Source organism: Delphinapterus leucas, chromosome 14 (genome assembly GCF_059928025.1).
Source record: "Delphinapterus leucas isolate spDelLeu-1000000601 "Yukka" chromosome 14, BTC_Dleu_Yukka2, whole genome shotgun sequence".
Lineage (NCBI taxonomy): Eukaryota > Metazoa > Chordata > Mammalia > Artiodactyla > Monodontidae > Delphinapterus > Delphinapterus leucas.
Window position 1 is genome coordinate 471,311 of NC_143142.1, and position 23,417 is coordinate 494,727.

At 51.5% G+C, this 23,417-nt stretch overlaps 1 protein-coding gene across 2 annotated transcripts; it reads left to right on the top strand.

Moving 5' to 3' along the window:
- Window positions 1-879: 879 nt before the first annotated feature.
- On the top strand, window positions 880-23,288 carry ANKLE2 (ankyrin repeat and LEM domain containing 2). Of its 2 annotated transcripts, XM_022598156.2 has the most exons (13): window positions 880-1,105; window positions 8,081-8,551; window positions 9,563-9,766; window positions 10,800-10,993; window positions 11,072-11,260; window positions 13,814-13,936; window positions 15,580-15,646; window positions 16,855-17,027; window positions 18,394-18,500; window positions 19,352-19,542; window positions 19,843-20,485; window positions 21,034-21,165; window positions 21,455-23,288. In XM_022598156.2, the coding sequence occupies exons 1-13, from the start codon at window positions 919-921 to the stop codon at window positions 21,603-21,605; spliced, it is 2,832 nt and encodes a 943-aa protein (XP_022453864.2). In that variant the 5' UTR covers window positions 880-918; the 3' UTR covers window positions 21,606-23,288. The 2 variants fall into 2 exon arrangements, with proteins under 2 accessions (XP_022453864.2, XP_022453865.2); XM_022598157.2 differs by lacking the exon at window positions 8,081-8,551.
- Window positions 23,289-23,417: the final 129 nt, after the last annotated feature.

The following is a 23,417-nucleotide window of genomic DNA, read 5'->3' on the forward strand; positions in this document are numbered from 1 at the left end:
CTAAGCCACTTTATAGTCAGCCCCTCCCCCGCCCGCGGCGACCACTCCCCTGCCTGTCCCTTTGCGTGAACGTCCAGTGAATAGGGTCACACAGCGTGGAGCCTGACACCTTAGGTACAGCTGTGCATCCGTTTCTGGGAAGCTGTGGGTGCCCACAGGGCTAGGGTGGTGAGAAAGTAACCTACTCCGGCTAAGAGAGTAATCAGAGCCTGATAAGCCAGACGCAGAGACGAGTCTGCTGCAAAGTTAACAGGAGTCACGCTGCGGCTGGAAAGTCGGCTTGCTTCGGCGGAGAAACTCGTTCTCTAGAATCCCAAGCTGTCAGAACCTCTGCTGTTTGAAAGTGTGTCCGTGAGAGTAACATACCCGACGTTCGCCTGTAGGATCTTGGTCGCTTTTACCTGCCGAAGCAGCCAAGTTTCCACCCAGCGCAACACAAAGCTGGTTGTTTCCAGGGAAACCGGAGCTGTTCATCTGTGGTCCCGCCGCGACCGGAACCTGGGCCCGGCCAGCCTGCGGGTTGAAGCCCCAGCGCGGCATCCTCGCGGACCGCACGGCCCAGGACGACCCCTCCCCCGGACACCCCGCCCCGGGCCTCAGGGACCGCTGGACCCGCCCCGGGGGGCCGTCCGCCCGCCCGAGGACCCCGCGTGCCGGCTGCCCGCGCGACTGCCTGACAGCGTCCTCACCGGCCCCGCGCCTGCAGGGTCTGCGGTCGCGCTCCTCCGTCGGGCCGCCGGGCGCGGAGGCGAGCGCCCTGTCTCGCGCGTGCAGACCCGGCCCCGCGCCGGCCGTCCCCGGGCGCGGCGCCGTCAGGCAGTGGCGCAGGCAGCCCGGCACGCGGGGTCCTCGGGCGGGCGGACCTGGGCGGCGGCGGCGGCTGCGGCGACGGCAACGGCGACAGGACGAACGGCGGCGATGCTGTGGCCGCGGCTGGCGGCGGCCGAGTGGGCGGCGCTGGCCTGGGAGCTGCTGGGCGCCTCGGTGCTGTTGATCGCGGTGCGCTGGCTGGTGCGGCGGCTGGACAGGCGGCCGCGGGGCCTGGGCCGGAGCGGGCCCCCCGACCCGCCGCCCTGCGCGGCCGCGGGCCCAGTCCCTGATCCAGGTAAGGCCGGTCCGCCGGTGGGCCCGCGCCCCTCCCCGGCCTGGATCCTCAGCCCCCTCTTCCCCAGCCCGGGCCCCCCCGGGCTTCCGCACCCCTCTCCTCCCGCCTCCCGGGGCTCTCCTCCCCGGCCTGAGTCGGGGGTTCTGGGAAAAGACCTGGAGTAAAAGTCACGAGTCTTCCGCGCACAGACAGTGGGAGAGAGTAGAGGATGGGAGCCTGGGTGCCGCGTCTGTGCGCAGTTTTGCTTGTTTGACCCCCTGATTTGACTGAGAAGACCGTGTGCGCCCTGCGCGCATCCGGAACGCGCCTTCGTTCAGTTTTCATTCACCCTCTTACCCGCAAGTCTGGTTTCTTCCTGGAGGATAAGCAAGAGCTCCTCAAGTACCCTGATAAGAAGATGAAATTTTATTAGCAGAAAGCATAGTTGATGACCCACCTTGAACTCTCAGGGCTAAAGCCGTCCTTATGGGTGACTTAGTTTTTACAGCTGAGGAAACAGGCTCCAGGAAGGTCCTGCTCGGCAAAGATGACACAGGTCCAAGGCAGAAGCCAGGTGGGGACGTAGGCCTGTTGACGCGAGGTCCAGCTTGCCTTCCAACCTGTTGAGATGCTGATTGTCCTACCTTCTCTCATCCCCTTAAGAAAGTTTCAGGCGGTACTTTTAGGAAACAGCATGCTCAGTTGTCCAGTTACACTGTCGACACCGTGCCAGAGAACCCAGCGCAGGACGCCAGAGTCGAAAGGCTTGCAGACCCTAAAGCTAAAGGACGTGTGAGGCCAGTGGGGTCTGGGGCTACGAGATTAGAGTTTCGAGTGCCTTATTCATTAAATTCTTTTTTAATTTTTAGCTTTCATTTCTAAGTCATTAATACAGAGCAAATAAACACATGTGAAAAGATGTTCGACATCACCAGCCAGCAGTGAAATACAAATCGAACTTACAATGAGATATCACCACACACCTATGAGAATGGCTAAGATAAAAAATACCGATGACATTTGGTAATGCTGGTGGAAATGCTGAGAAACTGGGTCTCATTTGCTGCTGGTAGAAATTTTAAAGGTGCGGCCATTCTGAGGTCAGACTGCCAGTTTCTCAAATAGTTGAACCTGTACTGTACTCCTGCACATTATCCTAGAAGGACGAAAACTTATTTTCACACAAAAACCCATATGCGATTGTTTATAGCTTTATTTGTAATTGCCAAGAACTGGAAACAGCCCGGTTGTGTCTCGAGGGGTGAATGGTAAAACTGGCACCTCCGAGCTGTGGAATGCTGCTCAGCAGTGAGGCAGAACTGTTGATCCGTCAGCAGCTTGGGTGGAGCTCAAGGGCATTACGCTGAGTGAAAAAAGCCGGTCTCAGAAAGTCTGTAGTGTACAATTCCATTTATGTAACATTCTTGAAATGGAAGTATTATAACGACAGAGGACAAGTCAGTGGTTGCCGAGGGTAGGGGACAGTGGCGGAGGTTGGACATGACAGTAAAAGGTCAGCAGGAGGGAGATCTTTGTGGTGATGGAACAGTTCAGGAACCAGTCATGTCCATGTGAAGCTCTACATGTGATAAACGATCATGGGATTACATACGGAGAGCCACAAGAGGAGAGTGACTGCAGAACCTGGTGAGGCCACGGTCTAGTTCGCTATGCTGCGCCAGGGTCAGCTGCCTGGTTTGGATGACGCACTGCAGTGTTTACGGTGTGCCACTGAGGGAAGCCACGTGATGGGTCCACAGGACCTCTCTGTACTGTTTTTCAACTTCTTGTGTTTATTATTATTACAAAATAAACAGTTAAAGAAATCCACTTAGGTTCCCCAACGTTAGTATCTTACATAATCACTACAAGTAGGAAAGCCAGGAAGTATTATCCAGTCTGCAGTCCTACCTCAGTTTCCTATACCTGTACCTTTACATCTCTGTCTTCTATCTATCAGTCAGTGGATGGATGTCTGGCAGACACTTCTAATTCCAGCCCAGGGTCAGCAAACGGTGGCCCACGGGCCAGATCCTGCCCGCACCTGTTTTTGGAACACAGCCATATTTTTCCTTCTGTGGCTCTTGAGTGTTTGGGGGGACTTAGGCTCACAAAGACTCAAAATTTACTCCCTAGCCCTTTACAGAAGTTTGCTGAAGGCTTCTCCCTTCTCAGTGAGGAGACTGGCTCTCATTAGCCACAGTATATACAATTATTTGCTGGTTCCTAGAGCACACATAAGATAGCTTCGGAATTGCTCACCTATACCACTGTGAAAACCCACCTGCCAGCTAGAGTATAGTGTTTGTCTGTCCTTCCTCTGTCTTTACCCTTAGAGGATGTGGTCGCGTGCTGTTATCTTTCAGTTAGTACGTTCCTTCTCCCCCACTCATTATGATACGAACTTGTAACACCCTTGAGCGAATTTGTTTTGGTTTGCATTCCACTTGGGGGTCTCCCCCTGTCTATTTGTTTATCCACGTATTTTTTGTGTATGTGAATTAAACATGCTTCTAAAGGTCAGAACATGTAAAGGCGTATTCAGAAGTGCTGCTCCCCCTGCCCTCTGTCCTTACTGTCTGGTTCACACCCTCCCCTGAAGCTAAGCAGTCTCATTATTTTCTGCTTTATCCTTTGTTTCTTTTTCACACGTGAGCAGATACTTGTTTATTGTATTAAGAATATTAGTAACAGGGTGTCCCTGGTGGCGCAGCGGTTAAGAATCCACCTGCCAATGCCGGGGACACGGGTTCGAGCCCTGGTCCGGGAAGATCCCACATGCCGCAGAGGAACTAATAAGCCCGTGCTCCACAACTACTGAGCCTGCAAGCCACAACTACTAAGCCCATGTGCCACAATTACTGAAGTCCGCGTGTCTAGAGCCCACGCACCACAAGGAAGAGCAGCCCCCACTAGCCGCAATTAGAGAAAGCCCCGCACACAGCAACGAATACCCAACGCAGCCAAAAATTAAAAAAAAAAAAAAGAATGTTAGAAAGAGTGTACATGTTTGTCTTTATTCAAGTTGACTTTCTAGCACGCTATGTATTCTCCAAGGCTGATAAGTCTGTATTACTTGATAACTTCGTAGCCCTAACTGACATTAATGGATAATTTGTCAGTGTCAAACACATCCATTATTTTATCTAATTCTCATTACAAGCTAAGAAGTAGAGCTGTTGTTATGTCTTTTTTATAGATGAGGAAACTGTGGCTTAGAGTTACGTAACTTGCCCAAGCTCACCCAGTTAGTGATATAATGTAATGTAATTGTTCCATTTAGGGCTTGCTTGATTACAAGGACAGAACCCCTTCAGACTAGCCTGTCTTAAAAAGGTAGCTTTTAGGACTTCCCTGGTGGTGCAGTGGTTAAGAATCTGCCTGCCAATGTAGGGGACATGGGTTCGAGCTCTGGTTTGGAAGGATATCCCAGGTGCCACAGAGCAACTAAGCCCATGCACCACAACTACTGAGCCTGCACTCTAGAGCCCGCGAGCCACAACTACTGAAGCCCGCGTGCCTAGAGCCCATGCTCCGCAACAAGAGAAGCCACCACAATGAGAAGCCCGCGCACCGCAACGAAGAGTGGCCCCTGCTCGCTTCAACTAGAGAAAAGCCCACTTGCAGCAATGAAGACCCAACACAGCCATAAATAAATAAATAAATAAATAAGTAAATAAATTTACTGGGAAAAAAGGTAGCTTTTGAGTAAACACACAGGGAGGGTATGCAGAAGAGAATATTACCAGGATCGGGTGGATTCCTCTCTGTTTATTCCTAGCATCTGCCCTAGTCGCCCCTACCCCTCAGACTTTGCCTTGCATGTGGCTTCAGCCTGTCCTGTACCTTTCATATCAGTTCCTTACCACTTCTGTTGCCCTTATGCCCAATATTCAGAGACTACCCTTAGGGGTGCTCCCTGAGTGGAATCCTGTGGTCAGTTGGCCTCCCCCTTCATGTTCTTTGGCAGCTCTAGAGGGCGCTGTGCAATACATTCACTGTTTAAAATAAGTAATAGCCATTTTTGAAATCTTGGAGGGGGTAGGGTGGTATCATAAAAAGTTATTAAAAAAGAAATATGCAGAAATTTCCATCATCCAGCTGCAAGTATTAGGTATTAGTATTTTGTGAGTCTTGTTTTTTCTGTCACTGCCCCCTCTGTTTTGCTCTCCTGGAGTAATTTAAAGCCAATCCTGGGATATCCTATAATTTCATCTGTAAACACCTCCTAAAAGCCTCTACTCTAGCTTCACTGATACACAGTATTAACACATCCGGTTCTTTCTTGATCGCCTCTTCAAGTCTGTCTTCTTTCTCACCTGTCTTTCAATCTCTATTGTTACTCAGATCCCATTCTTGGCTTACCGGCCATGTGTGTTCCTTGTTATCCCTGGGTTATAACCACCACCTATGGGCTCATGACTCCCGGAGCTGTTTTTCTCACTCTGAGCTTATCTTCTGAATCTCAGACTTGAAAATCAGAATGCCCACTTGATGTGCAGTGGGTGTTTCTAATGCTCAACGCCTAAATCCCCGTTTGTTCTTTCATATTCTCTGCCTTGGGCAGAATCTCTTTCTAAGCATCCAGGCTGGAAACCTAGGTATTATCGTAGGCTGACTGCAATCCCTCAGACACCCCACCCCACCCCGCCGCCACCGACCCCAACATCTAATCTGTGGTCGAGACATCCTTTTTCTCTAGTCTGAGCGCTCATCTCCAGCCCCATTAACTGCAGCAGTGGCCTGTACCCTGTCATTTCTTACCTTCTCCCCAATTCTGGCTGACCATGCTTAAACCTCTACCCCATAGATTTAACTGCTCTTTCTGTAAATATATTGATTAAAGCTCCAGCTGCAGTTCACATCCACTTGCTTGGTGGCTGAATAACTTGAACAAGTTTACTTAGCTTCTCTGATTTAGGATCTCCATCTGTAAAGCAGGAGTGAGCAGTGGTGAAAAATCTCCATGTGGAGTTTCGTGAATTTTAAATAATTTCGTGCAGGCAGGGTGCTTAGGACAGAACCAGGCATGTGGGAAGCCCCCCAGACGTTAAACATTAGCTGTTTGTTTTCAGTATTAGCAAAATGACTGTGGAGCTATCTGTATGCTCTTCTGTTTAAATCTTTGCATAATTTCTCATGACTTATGAAATAAAGTGCAAATGTATCCGTAGGATAACTTTCTGCAGTTGGAGTTTTGACGCATGTTATCCAGTTGCTTTCCTGGGGATTTGTTCCTAATCACACTGCAGGTGACAGCTGATGGGCGTGCCCGTTTGCCCAGCATGCTGACCTCCCTAGAATGTTGGTGTGATCAGATCACGTCATGACACTGGGCTGTAAGATTCTTATCCGAATGAACCAGACACTGCCTATCTTAATCTTGTTTAGATTGTTATAAATCCGGAAACAAAAACCTAATGAAAATTCTCATAGAAAGTTCATAGACTCCAGAGAATATGGGGAAATAGTGGATTGAAATGAAACTTTGAAGCCGGCTTTTTTTTTTTTTTTTGGCTGTGCCACGAGGCTTGCAGGATCTTAGTTCCACGACTAGGGATTGAACCCCCTGCAATGGAAACATGGAGTCCTAACCACTGTACTGCCAGGGAATTCCCTGAAGCGAGCGTTTTTGCCACTTTTTAAAAATTGAAGTATAGTTGATTTACAATATCATATTAGGTTCAGGTTACAGCATAGTGATTCAGTATTTTTAGATTGTACTCCATTAAAAGTTATTACAAGATAATGGCTATAATTTCCTGTGCTGTACAATCTATCCTCATTCCTTGTCTAGTTTATACATAGACATCTCTTAATCCCGCACCCCTATCTTGCCCCTCCCCTCTCTTCTCTCCCCACTGGTAACCACTAGGTCCCTAAATCTGTGAGTCTGTTTCTTTTTTGTTGTATTCACTAGTTTGTTTTATTTTTTAGATTCCACACATTCGTGATTACACACAGTATTTGTCTTTCTCTGTCTGACTTACTTCACTTAGCATAATACCCTCCTTGTCCATCCATGTTGCCGCCAATGGCAGGATTTCATTCTTTTTTATAGCTTAGTAGTATTCCATTGTGTGTACACGCCACATCTTTATCCATTGATCTGTTGATGGACACTTAGGTTGCTTCCATATCTTGGCTATTGTAAATAATGCTGCTATGAACATTGGGGTGCACATAGTTTTTCAAATTAATGTTTTTGTTTTCTTTCTAAGAGTGGAATTGCTGGATCATATGGTAGTTCTGTCTATCTATTTATTTATTTAATTTGGCTGCATCGGTCTTAGTTGCAGCACTTGGGATCTTTGTTGCAGCATGCGGGACCTTTCGTTGCGGTGCATAGGCTTCTCTCTAGTTGTGGCGTGAGGGCTCTAGAGTGCATGGGCTTAGTTGCCTGGCGGCATGTGGGATCTTAGTTCCCTGACCAGGGATTGAACCCACATCCCCTGCATTGGAAGGCGGCTTCTTAACCACTGGACCACCAGGGAAGTCCCTATTTTTAGTTTTTTGAGGAACCTCCATAGTATCCTCCATAGTGGCTGCACCAATTTACATTCCCACCAACAGTGCAAGAGGGTTCCCTTTTCTCCACACCCTCTCCAGCATTTATCATTTGTAGGCTTTTTAATGATGGCCGTTCTGACCAGTGTGAGGTGATATCTCATTGTGGTTTTGACTTGAATTTCTCTAATAATTAGTGATGTTGAGCACCTTTGCATGTGCCTGTTGGCCATCTGTATGTCTTCTTTGGAGAACTGTCTATTCAGGTCTTCACCTCCTTGGTTAAGTTTATTCCTAGGCATTTTATTCTTTTTGATGTGATTTTAAACGGGATTTATTTTTTACTTTTTCTTTCTGGTAGTTCATTATCAGTGTATAAAAAAGTAACATTTCTGTGCATTAATCTTGCATCCTGCAACTTTGCTGAATTCGTTTAAGAGAAGATGTACTTTACAGCCATCAGATTGATTTTTGTTGTCTTGGGCCTAGGTGAAATGACAATGGATACCATCTTGGCTCGATTGAAACTCCTGAATCCAGATGACCTTAGAGAAGAAGTTATCAAAGCTGGATTGAAATGTGGACCCATTACATCAACCACAAGGTTTATTTTTGAGAAAAAGTTGGCTCGGGCTTTATTAGAGCACAGTACACTGCCTTCCCACCCTCCAGACCACGCCACTGCAGGTGCCCCGGCCCTGGGCCAGGACACACAAAGGGTTGTGAAGTCTGCGGTAGGGAGCCCGGCTGAGCGGGTCAGCTTTTCTGAAGACAGAGATTTTGGTTATAGTGTGGGCTTGAATCCTCCGGAGGAAGATGCCGTGACGTCTGAGACCTGCTCAGTGCCTTTCAGTGCCTTGGCCGGGGTCGGCAGCCACAAAGCCATGCTGCGGGCCTCTGCAGAGCCGCCTCTATACTATGGGGTGTGCCCAGCGTACGAGGACACCCCGGCGAGAAATGGTAATGTGACCAGCGCTGTGGTTCTTACACAGGTGGTACGTGGACAGCAGGGGGAGAGGGGTTTTGAAAATCACAGACTACAGAGGAGAAGAAAGAAGACTTTAATCACCATAGTCTCATCACTCCAAATTAACCATTTTTAGCATTTTTATATAGAATGTTCCTGAATTTTTTGTAAATCTATATGGAAAGTTTTAGAAATTAAGAAAATTGGATTCTATGGGGACATACTTCACTTACAAATATTTATGGGCTGGCTCCATTTTTTGATTAACCATCTCCCTCCCTTTTTTTTAAAATAAATTTATTCATTCATGTATTTATTTTTGGCTGCATTGGGTCTTCGTTGCTGCACGCGGGCTTTCTCTAGTTGCTGTGAGTGGGGGCTACTCTTCATTGCAGTGCGCGGGCTTCTCATTGTGGTAGCTTCTCTTGTTGCGGAGCACGGGCTCTAGGCATGTGGACTCAGTAGTTGTGGCTCGCGGGCTCAGTAGTTGTGGCTCACAGGCTCAGTAGTTGTGGCTCGCGGGCTCTAGAGCGCAGGCTCAGTAGTTGTGGCGCATGGGCTTAGCTGCCCCACGGCCTGTGGGATCTTACTTCCCTGACCAGGGATCAAACCCACATCCTCTGCATTGGAAGGCAGATTCTTAACCACTGGACCACCAGGGAAGTCCCTAGTCATAGTTTTTTACTTACTTTTTAAAATTATTTTTATTTAGATCATTGGTCCAAAAATTTTATTTTTTGGTATGGAATAGTATCCTTGGATATAAAAACTACATATACAGGTACAAAATATGTATCATTTATATCCATGTACATACATATGATCAAAGTTATTGTGTTCTTTTCACTGACTAAAGCCTTTTTTCTTGAAGATTAAAACTCTGAAATATTAATAAGAGAAAAACCAGACCACTGGCTAACAGTCGTTAGTTACCAAACCCAGGGCTTCAAGTGTGAACTAAGTGACGGTGGCTGCAGTTCCTCGTCTCTGCTTTTCCCACACAGAAAGGATTCATGTTTATGAAGACAAGAAGGAAGCCTTGCAAGCTGTCAAAATGATCAAAGGATCCCGATTTAAGGCTTTTACAAGCAGAGAAGATGCAGAGAAATTTGCTAGAGGAACTTGTGATTATTTCCCTTCTCCAAGCAAAACTTCAGCACTTTCTCCTGTGAAAACAGTGCCGCTCTTTAGCAGTGGTGGGTTAACAGGTAAATTGTCCGGCGTTACTGTCAGATTCACTCCTGGGTATTTTGTTCCCTCCTTCCTGGTAACTAGTTCTCTCCACCTTTGAGAGCAGCCTGGTTTGCTGGGAACAGAGAGCTGAGGCCCAGGCCGTGGAGCAGCCGGAGGAGGCTGGGTCGGTAGGCTGGTCTGGGTGGAGGTGGCAGGGGCCAGGTGGGTCGGGCAGCTGCTGAGGGGACAGTGGGAGAAGCCACGAAAGGGCCTCCATCGCCTTCTGTTCTGTCCCCTTTGTCACACTCTTGTCCCTGTGGCCTGTTGGGTTCAGGGCCTTTTTAGGTGCTGAGACCTTTCTACTTCCCCCCGTGAAGCTACACCTCCTTCTAGGACTGTGGCACCTGCTTGGCTGCAGACGATTCTGCGGTGGCTGAACCGTCCAGCCAGAAAGCTGGCCAGCGCCACTCCCAGCTCAGGACCAGGGTCTTGTGAGGGGCCTTTGCTGTCAGCATCGTACAGAACCCCGGCATCCCAGCCTCGTCTGGTCCCCTCCGCTCCATGGGCTCACGGCTGCTCTGCTCCCCAGGCTGGCTGGGGCTCCCGAGGATGCGCCTTTCCTTGCAGACGGTTGACCTTGGATCGAGAGTCCGTGTGCCACCTCACGGAGGCCAGAGTGATTTGGGGCGCTTAGAGGCCCCTCACACTTGGTGAAGGTTCCTCAAGATAGCCTTCCTACCTCCGCAGGTGTCGTGATTCGGCAGAAGTCCCTCCTGGCTCCCTGCCTTTCTGGGGGTGCTCCTGGCTCTTGGAAGGCCCCTCGCGAGTGTGGGTGGCGTCCTGCCCGCGTGCCCTCGCACTCCTCCCCCGCCTTCTCCGCAGAGCCCTTCCCTCGCTGCCGCGGCCTGGGACACACGTCCGTCTGCTGTGGATCATCTTGTTTCTTACTTTTCACTACAAGGAGATCGTCAGCCTCTGTGGGAAAGATTTTTCTTGCCCTCAGCGAAGCGCATAGTGGATGATGAGAAAATGTGAACTTACATGTTCTTAAATTCTGTCTCTTAACAGATGGGTTGTACTTGTCTGATTCAGAAACAGCAAGCAAAGAGCGAGCAAACAGTTATAAAAGTCCTCGTACACAAGATCTCACGGCCAAACTTCGGAAAGCTGTGGAGAAGGGAGAGGAAGACACCTTTTCCGACCTTATCTGGAGTAATCCCCGGTATCTGATTGGTTCGGGGGACAACCCGACCATCGTACAGGTAAGCCTGCTTCCAGCATCATTAGCATCAAGACTGCGGTGATGAAAGTGAAGCCCAAAATCTGTGGTTTTGTTCCAGGAAGGATGTCGGTACAACGTCATGCATGTTGCTGCCAAAGAGAACCAGGCTGCCCTGTGCCAGCTGACCCTGGAGACGCTGGAGAACCCCGAGTTTATGCGGCTCATGTACCCGGACGACGAGCCGCATATGCTGGAGAAACGCATCTGCTACGTGGTGGACCTGTACCTCAACACCCCTGACAGAGTGGTGCGCCTCGTAGCCGGGCTCAGGGTGGAAACAGTGTTTGGGTGTTTATTTACCGCGTCCCTGCACTGCGTCAGCTCAGAGGAGATGTGCGTTTGTTGAGGTCAGAGAGCTCAGAAAGATACGGTTGGACCCAGACCCGCTCACACGTGAGAAGTGCACCCCCGCTGGCTGGCGCGCCGGGGTCCCAGCTGGGGTGGAGCCGTCCCCAGGACACGTCCCTCCTGGCCTTTGTTCAGAGAGTCCCAGGCTGATAGGAGGGTGGGCGAGTGCCACAAAGTTAAAGGGAGAAGGACGTAGAAAGGTTTTGGTGCCTTGTAGTCTAGTGTCCTAGATATGTCTTTCTTTAAATTTTTATTTCATTTATTTATTTATTTTGGCCGCGTCAGGTCTTAGTTGCGGCATGCGGGATCTTTTGTTGCGGTGCCCGAGCTTCTCTCTAGTTGTGGCATTGGGTTTTTCTCTCTCTAAGACGTGTGGGCTCAGTCGCTGCAGCACGCGGGATTCGTTGCCCCGTGGCACGTGGCATCTTAGCTCCCCGACCAGGGATCGAACCCACGTGCCCTGCATTGGAAGGCGAATTCTTTACCCCTGGACAGCCAGGGAAGTTCCAGTGGGGAGATGGTGCACAAAGCTTAAGTAAGGATTCTTGAAACAGAAGAGTTTTTACATATTTATATGAGGGAAAACCCAGAGATGGCTGAGAACCAAGGATTGTTTCTGAGAGAAACCTAGGGGTGTGAGAAGTCGTGGTGGGCAGGAGAGGGAATTAAAAAAAGCCTATTGTATTATTTCGTAACATACTGAATATGATACATTGAACCCTAGAACTGCAAGCAAGAATAACTTTTCAATTAGCAAGAAAGAAAAGGGGGAATGGAGATAAATTTGGCCATGCTAGCAAAATTAAAGAAGGGCATAAAAGAGAAAACGGTAGTTACATGAAAGCAATAGTAAGTGTGAAATAGGGCAGAAGGAACAAAATCCAAGTGTACGAGACTAAGTGTGAACACAGTAAGGCTGTACGACACTTCAGTCGGGAAGTGTAGCTCCTACACGCGATGAAGGACATGTGCCCTGCGGGAAATACAGTCTTCTCTTAATGCCTGCAGCGCTTGTTGAAAATACGCACCTGTGGATCCACAGAGACCACTGAATAAATTCTTGAAACTAGATGTTACAGGTCACATCCCCTGACCATAGGCGCTAAGAGTAGGAATCGCTTCAAGGGCCTGGACTGTGTAGCAAGGCCGGGGGCTCCCCAGAGGGTGTGGTGTGGAGGAAAAGCGGGGTCACCAGGCGTGGCGGGAGGGCCCACAGCCCGCCGGCCGCGCGGGAATGGGGCAGAGGCTGGGGTCACGTTGGCGGGGCTCGGAGCAGGTTAGAGAAGGACGTTGTGTGGGTGAGGGAGAGGGGTGGCCAGGAGGAAAGGGGTGTGGGGGGCATGTTGTGGTCTGATGCCCTGAACGCCGAGTGGACGCGGCCGCCCTGACGTGCAGCGGCCCGGGCCCTGTGGGGCTGGCCGGGAGCTGCGCCGATGCTGGAGCCTGGGCCGCAGGGCTGGAGGCGACTCAGGTAGACCGTGGACCAGGAAGCGCCTGACTGGAGCATAGCTCTGCTCGTTCTTCCTGTGCCGTCTGCAGCTGTGGAAGGCCGGCCGGGGGTGCTGGCAGGGCCTGGGTGGCCCGCGGAGCCCCGGCGGCTGACTGTGTGGGAGAGGGAGTGGTGGTGCCGACAGGATGTTGAGGTAGCGAGATGCCCCTAGAAGGTGTGGAGCAGGGATCGGAGCCAGCCTGAGGGTATTTGCTTGCACAAGGCCCCCGGGGTCGCCTAGTGGAGTGGGGGCTGGAGCTGGGGGAGAAGCTCTGGGCGAATGCAGCGTGGCGTCCGGAGGGAGGGACCTGAGGGCTGGAACGTGCGGTGGCCGCAGGTGGACTTGAGCGGGTTCTGTTTGGGATGTGCTGCCTCTGAGCCTGAGGCTGTCCAGGTGAAGGTGCCGGAGGTGGTGGCTCCACAGCTCGGGGGCCTGCTGGTCTGCGGGCAGCCTGGGGAAGGATGCCACCAGGGGCAGGTCAGCACTGGAAAACCTCGTGAAGTCAGGAGGGGAGAGTTTCGTTTGCTGCAACATTAGCGACTAGAGAAAGTTCTGAGCACAGACCAGATCGTGGTCTTTGCTTCATTCTGGAGGTTGTCTTCATCTGTTTATTTTGCTTTTTGAACATTGATTTTAAGACACTGTACAGGGCCCTGAGTCGTTAGAGCTGCCGTTTGCTGAGCAGGTGTTACACCCTAGCTCTGTTGCAAGCTTCCCACAGGCACTAGACACGCAGGGACTGGGACGTTGTGCCGGGCTCACGCCCTGGCGTAAAGTGGGTGTGTGCCAGCAAGCCAGTTGCTTTTCAGTTATAAAAGCACTGTCTTTTTACAGTCTTTTATTTTTGAGTGTTTTTGTTTGATTGTTTGTTTTACTAAATACCTATTTTTACCTTAAAGCAACCTTAGGAAGCAAAAGAGTGTGTATAAGAAGTAAGTGTTCTTCCTTTTCATCTCTCTCAGGGCTACGACACACCATTGCATTTTGCTTGTAAGTTTGGAAACGCTGATGTGGTCAATGTGCTCTCTTCACACCCTTTGATTGTAAAAAACCCAAGAAATAAATATGATAAAACACCTGAAGATGTAAGTACCTATTAAAATGCTATTACTACATAGTGTTAGAAATGAAAATGCATAAAATTACAGTCTGCGATCACAGCTATTGTGACCGCTCAGGTAACTCTGTGTGACTGTGTTTGCCTTGTGGCACATCTTAGAACCCTAATTGTTGAGTAAGATGTACTCTGTGAAGAAGATGCCTCTGTAAAGCCAGGAGGGAGTGAACTGCCTGTTTGCTGCTTTTATTTTCCTGAAACTGGTGGTCAGGTTGTTCTCAGCAGCTCACCGTCTTTTGTCACGTTCCCTCTGTGAGTACTTCAGCTGACCAGGGTCAGAGAGAGCAGAGGAGGTGGCACTCATGCTGCTGCTGGTGAGAGCCGTGGTGGTGAGGATGGCGCTGGTGAGGCTGATGGTGACTGGTTGATGGATGGTGGAGATGGTGATGGTGGTGGGGTAACGTGCTGGTGAGGATGCTGCTGCTGAAAGTAGCTGACATGTGTTGAGCTCAGTGTGCACCAGGTGCTGTCCTGAGCCCCTCCCCGGTACTCTCACCTGGCCCACACAAGCCTTAGGAAACAGGCCTTGTCATGATCTGTCAGCAGTTGGGCACATGTGCCTTAGAGAGGGCAGAGGTGCCTCCTTGCAGTGAGGTGGAGAGGAGAGTGGGCCTGAAAAGAACTGGAAGATGGTTAATTTGTACCAGGCATTGGAATTGTGAGCTGGCCTGGACCTGCCAGCCCTTTGGAAGTAGAATCTGTAAGGCCCGATTCTGGCAGTGCCACTTCCTCTGTAGTTGCTAGGATTATGTAAGTCGTGCCCACTTCTGTAGAAAGTTTAGAATACAGGTAAAAAGGATAAAATTTACCGGACAATTCCGCAACTCAGAAATTACCATTATTTTGCATAAATCTGACTCAACTTTTTGTGTGCATGTGTATGTATATTTTCTCAATATAAAGTGCTGTTTGGTAACACGTTTTTAGAGCGTTGGACATCTCTCACAATCAGTTACAGAATTTAAAAGAAAATACTTGCACTACTTGAAGGGTCCACTGTGCGGTTGTAGTTTGTTTCTGTCACAGGCTGGCAGGAGGTGGTAATTTTGTGGTTCCTTCCTTCTTATTTTAAGGTTATTGGTTCTTTTTTTTTTTTTTTTTATTGTTTGTCGCTAAAATGTTCACAGTTCTCTAATGGCTGAGAACATCGATTCCTGTAGTTGCAAGAATAAAACTTGTGTTCGTGTTAGATGGGAGTTGTATATCAACCCAGCCAAACCATAGCAGACAGGCTCCTGGCCAGGGAGGCGCCCAGACCGAAGGTGCGGGCGTGTCTGCATCTCTGCTCTGACTTGATGGTGCACCTTAAGATTTCCTTTCCTTGCAGAAAATTAGGAAATGGAGAGCAGCATGAAGAAAGAAGACAAAATTCGCCTGTAATCTCGGAGTTGGTTCTTCTTTGTCCTGGCCCCTCGGAGCCGTTACAGAACGAGAAGGAGGGTTGCGCTGTTCCACACACGTTTCGAACGTGGGCTTTATGAGATGCTCAGCATTAGGACACGACCCTTGTCTCACTGACTTTACAGCTTGCCTTTATGAAATCGTTTTAATGATAAGAAGATGTGATCAATCAGATTTAGAGCGTTCACGTACTCTGTTTTTTTAAAACAGGTTATTTGTGAAAGAAGCAAAAATAAATCTGTGGAACTGAAGGAGCGGATTAGAGACTATTTAAAGGGTAAGTGGGGAGTGGGCGCCCGAGGTGCGGCCCACGGTGGGGGAAGTCCTGGGCGGCGTCTAGGCCGGGCCTTGTGTGCAGGAGTGAAGCGGGGGCTGCTGGGAGCCTCCGAGTTACCCTGTGCTGCACCTCCCGCTCCTGGGAGACCGACTCGTCTGTCATTTGTCTGTTGCTCACGGCCTTGCCCCTCGACCTCCGCGGCCCTCTTCCTCGGGCACAGCCTGCAGGGCGGCGGGGAGGCGGGAGGGGCCTGCCTGGAGCCCCTCGGCCAGCCGGTCCCCCGCCCCTGCGGCCTCGCCGCCCCGGATCGCCACACTCCAAGCCGAGGGCCTTTCAGACCGTGGCCTGCGGGGCAGCGCTTCGCACTCGGCTTTCGGGGCCTGGCGCCTCTGGACCCAAGCTCCCGGCTCGCAGGCCGCACGGGCGCGAAGGCAGCCAGGGGCGGGAGGCATTTCCCAGCCCTTCCTCTGCCTTGTTTCCGGGCAGTTTGAGGAGTTGGCCCCGCGCGCTGGATGGCCTGGCCTCGGATGCTTGAGGCTCTTCGGCCTCCCCCGTCTGCCCGTCCTTACTTCTCTCTCGGCTGCCATTCCTACCCGACTCCCCGTTGGTCTCCGTTTAGTGCAGGGGTCGGCCAGGCCTGTGGTGGCGCCCGGCGGCCACCACTGTCGCTCGCCCGATGTCTCTGGGCCTTTCCTGCCCCCCGCCCCATCCCTGTGGCTTCGCTGCCTTTCTTCTTTCCAGGTTGTGATTCTAGGTCTGTTTGGAGACAGGTGTTCAATGATACAAAACTGTAACGTACGAAACAGAAGAGGGAGCTGGGGAGGGAGGGGGTCAAACGTGTCTTCTTTGTAATGTTCCTCTGCTTGGCTTCCGCTGCTCTGGTTCACAGGTCCTGCCTTGTAAGAACCTGGGGGTGAGCAGGTGTTTGCTGCCCCACCTCCTCTTCTCCTTCTTTTTACTTCCCAGCAGAGGAAGAACGCAGGGCTTGTTATGTGCAAGAGTCCGGCGTGGACTGGCCTCTTGCCCGGGTCCTTTGGCTCCGGAGCTGTGGCGGCCTTTTTATTCACCGTTAGCATCGCTGACTCGCGTGCAGAGCCCGTGGGGTAGCAACCGCGCTGTTTCCCAGGCTGGTTCCTAGGTGCCTGACATCCACTGGGTGTGGGGCTGTCCACGCAGATGGTCCAGCCCTGGTGTGTTTCCTCTCCCAGGTCACTACTACGTGCCCCTCCTGAGGGCAGAGGACACGTCTTCTCCCGTGATCGGGGAGCTGTGGTCTTCAGACCACCCGGGCGAGGTCTCTCACATCGGCCACGGTGGAGGTGGCCCCAGAGACCCCGTTCTGACCCTGCGAGCCTTTGCAGGGCCCCTGAGTCCGTCCAAGGTGAGCATCTGTGGAAGCTTCTGGAATAGCTCCTGGCCATCCCACCAGCATGCTGGGTTGTTCCAGCCTTTTGCTTTGTGCTTGGTCCTGGAGACCAGGACCCCAGAGAGTTGTCAGTGAGGCTTCAGAACTTCCCTGGAGAAACGAGTGTCTTGACCCTGTTCTTTCTTTATTTATTTTTTAAGATTTAGTTACTTATTTTTTAATTTATTTTATTATTTTTATTTTTGGCTGTGTTGGGTCTTTGTTGCTGCACATGAGCTTTCTCTAGTTGTGGGTAGCGGTGGCTTCTCTTGCTGTGGAGCACAGGCTCTAGGCACTCAGGCTTCAGTAGTTGCGGCATGTGGGCTCAGTAGTTGTGGCTCGTGGGCTCTAGAGCGCAAGTTCAGTAGTTGTGATGCACGGGCTTAGTTGCTCCGCAGCACGTGGGATCTTCCCGCACCAGGGCTCAAACCCATGTCCCATGCATTGGCAGGCGGATTCCTAACCACTGCGCCACCAGGGAAGCCTGCCCCTGTTTTCATTAGCCAGGGCAGATATGTGACGAGCCGTGCTTCCGAGAAGCGAGGTTTACCTGGGCTAGCGCTCCTCACACCAGCGTCACCTGACTCCCCTCCCCCAAGTGCCCATGGCCCCTCGCACACCATATTGCCCAGGTGGCTAGGCTGTCCATTCCAGGGTCCTTGGATTTGTACTGTCACTAGGAAACTTCCATTTGCAGACTCCGGTGTTCACCTTCCAGACTGAGGTACTTCATACACTGACCTGTATATAGTCTTTCCTCTTAAAAGAAAGTTGTGGGCTTCCCTGGTGGTGCAGTGGTTGAGAGTCCACCTGCCGATGCAGGGGATGCGGGTTCGTGCCCCGGTCCAGGAAGATCCCACATGCCGCGGAGTGGCTGGGCCCGTGAGCCATGGCCGCTGAGCCTGCGCGTCCGGAGCCTGTGCTCCGCGACGGGAGAGGCTGCAACAGTGAGAGCCCCACGTACTGCAAAAAAAAAAAAAAAAAAAGAAAAGAAAGTTGTAACTATCGATAGTTAGTTCCCTGAAACTATAAAAACGTTAGGATTAGATTCAGCTGCATGAAATACCGAAAGCACAAATATTTATTTTCCTGTCATGTGATGGGAAGGCGACTCAAGGCCCTTGGGGGTGACAGCTCTGCAGTGTCTCCCTCGGGGCCTCCTGGGTCAGCTCTGATCCTCAGCCCAGCCCAGGCCTTGCCAGGGTCCCTTCTGGCCTCACCGGGACGCAGCCACGGCCCCTTAGCTCCAGGGCAGGTGGGCATGTTGCCCGCGCTGGGTTGGTGGGGGAGGGCTGCCTGGTGACATGGATGCCTAGCGCAGCTCAACACACTTCTGTTATAGGCAGAAGATTTTCGCCGACTCTGGAAAACCCCGCCTCGAGAGAAAGCGGGCTTCTTCCACAGCGTCAGGAAGTCTGATCCGGAGAGAGGCATCGAGAGAGTGGGAAGGTACTTAAAGGGCACAAAGTGACAGAGGGCCGAGTGCTGGTGTCACCTCGCATGCTGTGCCCTCGTGTGCTGACTGGCGCTTTCAAAACAGCAGTTCCCAGAAAGCGTTGACTGGAGACTTTTAAGGCCTTTTCACTAAGGTCTAATTCCTTGCGAACGTGCCCCCTGCAGCTTGTGCAGCAAAAGTCTCCGTTAAAACAGTCCCTCCCGGGGGTGGGGTGGCCGAGGGGCATGACAGTGTGTGGGAGAAGGTGCCGCACAGCCATGGAGAAGATGAAACACAAGAGGGGGGCGTGGCCAGAAGCTGCTAGTGAAATAAGCCCCTGAAAAGTGTGTTTTCCACAGTTCAGAAGCTAATTTACAGTGTGAGCAAATAAAGCTTAATTGAATCATTTTAGAACTTTTTCTCAAACTATGTGCCCAGCTTTAGGTTTATGGCTTGAAAGTGAAAAGGACCTCTAAATGTTCACGTCTGGCCCAAACCCAAATCACCTCCGACTTTGTACGGTTTCATGAGAACCGAAATGTCCTCTGTTAGTGGAGTTTTACCGTTTGCCCTTTTTTTGATGGCTCGTGAGTGTCGGTGTGAGCGGTACACTTCGGCTGGCGTCTCCTCCTTTCTCCCTGTGACCCTGGCTTGCTCTGTAACAGGGTCTTACCCAGTGAGGGAGCGCTGCTTCAGGAAGTGGAGTGCACTAATTCAGCCCCAAATTTAGGATAAGATGGAATTGTAGCCACGGTTGCAGGTGCCGTTTTGGCACTTCCAGTGTCAAATGGCCCTTTTCTGTTTAGTTAGTTCTGTGAGTTTTTCTTCTGGTCTCACAACTGGTTAATTTGCTTTATTCTTACAGGCAGCTGGCTCATGAGCTGGGGTATCCCTGGGTCGAATACTGGGACTTTCTGGGCTGTTTTGTTGATCTGTCTTCCCAGGCGGGCCTGCAAAAACTAGAAGAATATCTCACCCAGCAGGAAGTGGGCAAAAAGCCCCAGCAAGACATGGGAGAAAATGCAGCCTGTCTGCAGGAGGACGCCTCAGCCCTCGGTAAGAACATGCAGTGTGTCCACGGCTGGCGGGACTGGCAGCCCGTCCTGTGGCCGCATCCGTGGCAACCAGCCGGCTTCCTTCTCCTTTTCCTGCCTGTGAGGGGGAACAGCTGGGCCTGGAGCCTGGCATTCTGTCTGCGGGCTCCTGCTTGCCTTTCCTAAGGCATGTTGCAAGTGGTTTTCTGTCGTGGAATCTGAGGAGGGAGGAGGCTTGGAATGCAGGAGTGACTCATCGCAGGGTTTGCGCTGTGCAGGGTGACACCCCACAGCCCCCATCCATACCGTCTCTCCCTCACAGGCCGTCACGGGAAGTGCAGCAATTCCATCTCTGTGAGGGCGTTTCTAGATGAAGATGACGACATGAGCTTGGAAGAGATCAAAAACCGGCAAAACACAGCCCGAAACAACGCCCAGCCCACGGTGGCTGCTTTTGGAGACTCGGGGTGTGACATCCTTCCCTTGGAGCAGAAGACAGACCTCATAGAAGCCTCAGCCCCGACCAGTCCCCGCAGCAGCAAAAATGGGTTTTGCAGCCCCCCGAGTGACAGCAAGACCCTGGGTGGGAAGAGGCCAAAGGCCCCAAGTGGGGAGGATGCCTTCCTGTCACCTGTCTCCGGCTTGACTGTGGAGTTTGATAAACTGAATTTGCAGAATCTACAAAGTAGCTTTTCTAACAAGACACCCCGTCCAACTGTGAAAACTAGAGATAAGAGGATCCTGACATCAAGAGTGAACACAGCAGAAAGTGACATGTTAGGACCTCTTGCTGCTGACAAACTCGGGAATGACCAAGGAAGGACAGAGCACGGAATGTCAGCTGGAATGGCTGACATGTGCCTGGACCCCGACAGTCCCACACAAGAGGCCCGTCACGGTGGCAGTTCTGAGCCCTCGGGGGTCCCTGCCTCGAAGGAGTCCGTCCAGAGCCTCTTCCTTTTTGGGTATGAGTCGGGAAGCACACACACATGTCGAGGGGCAGTGGGCACGGGCGCCACTGTGTGATTCCCGGACGGTTCCGTCCACCCTGGCCTGCCTGACGGGCACTTGTGGTTCTGTCTCCCTCGCGAGTCTATATGGCTCCTCGGGTGTCCTCCAGGCCGGTGGGAGACAGCGGTCTCCTTGCTCACTCGTCCTTGCAGCCGCTGTGCTTCCCACAATCACTGAGCTGTCCTGTGGGTTTAGTTTGTTTTTGGAAGAGAGGTCGTCTTGGGGTCGGTCTCAGTTGCCCGGCCGATGGCCCGTCCCACCTTCTGCTCCATCATCCTGGAGGGGGTACGCAGAGCGCATCTTCCCAGCAGGGCCGGGGCCGGGGTCTCCTCCCGCGGGCAGTGCGTCCCCCCGCTGCCTGGATGTCGGCCGGACCGCCGGAGCCTGCGGTGGGGGTGCTGGGCCCTCACACACGCCTCTGTTGCTCTGCTGGTTCTGAAGGGGGCGGTGGCGCCGGGTGCGTGTGTGGTCACGGCTGTTCTGCTTCTCTCGCACCTTCTAGAGAAGAGCCGTCAAAACTGGATCGCGATGTTCTGGCAGCCCTGGAGTGTGCGGACGTGGACCCTCACCAGTACCCGGCCCTGCACAGGTGGAGGAGTGCCGTGCTGCGCTACTCGCCCGCGGACAGACAGAGGTACCCGCGGCCCGGCGGACGGTGTCGCCAGGTTCACGGGGGAGCTCCCCGCCCTGTGGCCGGGGGTGGCGGAGCAGAAGGGGTGCTGCTGGGAGCTGAGGGGGGTGGGGCGGGCAGCCAGGGTTCCGTTCAGGTCCCGCGCCCCTCGTGCGGGACGCAGTAGTGTGAGCTCGCAGTCACGTGGGAGGCACCTCCTCCCGGAGCCCCAGCGGTCCCCCGGGTCTGTGGCCTCCGCTCTCCCCACCCCGCCCCGCCGTCCCTGCTGACCGCCCGTTCTCGGTTTCCTCAGCTGGCCCAGCCCCTCGCTGAAAGGGAAGGTGAAGTCTCAGCTGCTGGACATCGGTGGCCCTCCTAGCGGCGGCAGTCCCGGGCGCTACAGCCCCGCTCGCAGGGGCCACCTCCACCGGATGGCGCGCCTGGCCCAGCTCGCCGCCTTGTAGGGCCCGTGCGCGCTGCTGGGGCTGTCAGCTTGTTCTTTGGGTTTAAAAAAAAAAAAAAGGAAAAAAGGAACAAGGAAAGGTAATGTGTTTATTGCTAAAGTTTCACCCAAAGAAAGAATATCAGTCCTCATTTAGAGGGTAAAAGAATTTTAGAAGATGCAGGTGTCCTGTATAAAATGTCGCTTTCTGATATTTGGAGAGAAGTGGGTGAAAGCAAACTCAGACGCAGATTTCCCGGAAACCGTCAGTGTGGTGGCGACAGGCTCCAGTTAGCTGCCCCAGGGGCACAGGAGGGCGCCAGAGAGGCCGGGGCGCCCCGCGGGCCCCCGTCCCCCGAGAGTAGCTGCACTCACTTCAGCTCTGTTCCTAAAACACAGGTGACTTTTGTGCCTCTTCCTTTCCTGGGGAGGGTCTTTGACTTCCTGGCTCGTGACAGAAAAGCCTCTCTGCTTTGCTGGTCAGCCCCGCTGGTTAGACAGTGGCGAGGTGGGCATCCAGGAGTGAACGAGCCTTCAACGTGTTGGAGACTTGCAGCGACACTTACAAGTTGAGTCATTTAAGTGAGTGACCAGAGGATGAAACTAGCTTTTCTCTTGGAAAAAATCTAGCCGTTGGGAGCCATGCAAATAGTCACACACAGCTCCCTCACCAGCAGTCACTGGAAGGTGATTTCCTTTTCACCAGCACTTGACCTTCACAGTGCACCTTATTTAGCTGCCAGTGCAGTGGTAATAAAATAATCTGAAAGGCTTTGCCTAGTTTCGAAATGTACCCCATATTTTAGAACACATTTCAGTTGGATTTGCTTTATGAAAGAGCATTGCGTTTTGGTACAGAAAAGAAAGGTTTACTTTGGAGGACGTATCTGATCCCAGCTCCGTTCCTTTAGTGCAGTTTGTCGTCCCTCCCCCTTGGCTGTACCTGCTGGAGGGTCTGTGCGCACAGAGCTTTCTGTGCCAGGACGCTGCAGCCGAGCTGAGGGCTGTTTCTCTGGGTGTCACCGACGACTGCTCACAGCGGTGTTCTGGGGACACTGCCAGTGTTTTATCCAAAGTGAAAACTTCTAACGCTTCTGCGGAGTTCAGTGCCTTTTGTAAATCACTTTTGGTTTTCCCGAACTTACTTTTTGAGAATATACAGTGATAGGAAGTAGACGTGAGATTTTTTAGTTGTAAATATTCTGAATTTAAATTTATGTTAAAAAAAAAAAACAGAAACTTATTTCTTTCACACGATAACGAGAGGCAGGTCAGGAATATTGGAACCAAGATTTGGATTTTAAAATTCAAAAGGTTGTTACACAGGGTGTTTTCACTTGTGTAGCAGACGACTTAAGTGTAAGACAGAAAAATACATTCTGTTCTAAAAACCAAATGGCATTTTTAAGACATCTCTATTCTCAAAGAAATCAGAACACAGATGTAGTCATGGTGATGATCTGTTTTGTCTAAAATTTGACCGTGCCGTCCTATATATTTTTGTAAATATTCAGATGGAAGCTAAAGTGATTTGCCCGTATTTTGCAGACTTCTGCTCCTGTTTTCTGAAGTTTAGGCCGCCTTTGACTGTTTCTCCATTTGTTTGTATAAGTTGGCCCCGGTTCCACTGAATGCATAGTCATGTGTCCTGGGGTGATGTTGTCTTTTTAAAACTACTTAATGAAATAAATTATTTTTAAAACCATGTGGTCATCATTCTGAGCTTTCAGGAAGACCTCTCTCGCCTGGGCCCAGGCAAAGTGTCCTTTTTAGCAAACTTTGAAGCAGTGTTTTGGTTAAACAGAACATGGATCTGAGAGTGGTTTATCTGCTG

Bases quoted from the DNA above. Each gene is read 5' to 3' on its own strand.
- ANKLE2 (XM_022598156.2), top strand. From the start codon at position 919: ATGCTGTGGCCGCGGCTGGCGGCGGCCGAGTGGGCGGCGCTGGCCTGG. The intron at 8,552-9,562 runs GTAATGTGACCA...TTTCCCACACAG, and splicing joins GGACACCCCGGCGAGAAATG to AAAGGATTCATGTTTATGAA. The intron at 21,166-21,454 runs GTACCCGCGGCC...CGGTTTCCTCAG, and splicing joins TCGCCCGCGGACAGACAGAG to CTGGCCCAGCCCCTCGCTGA.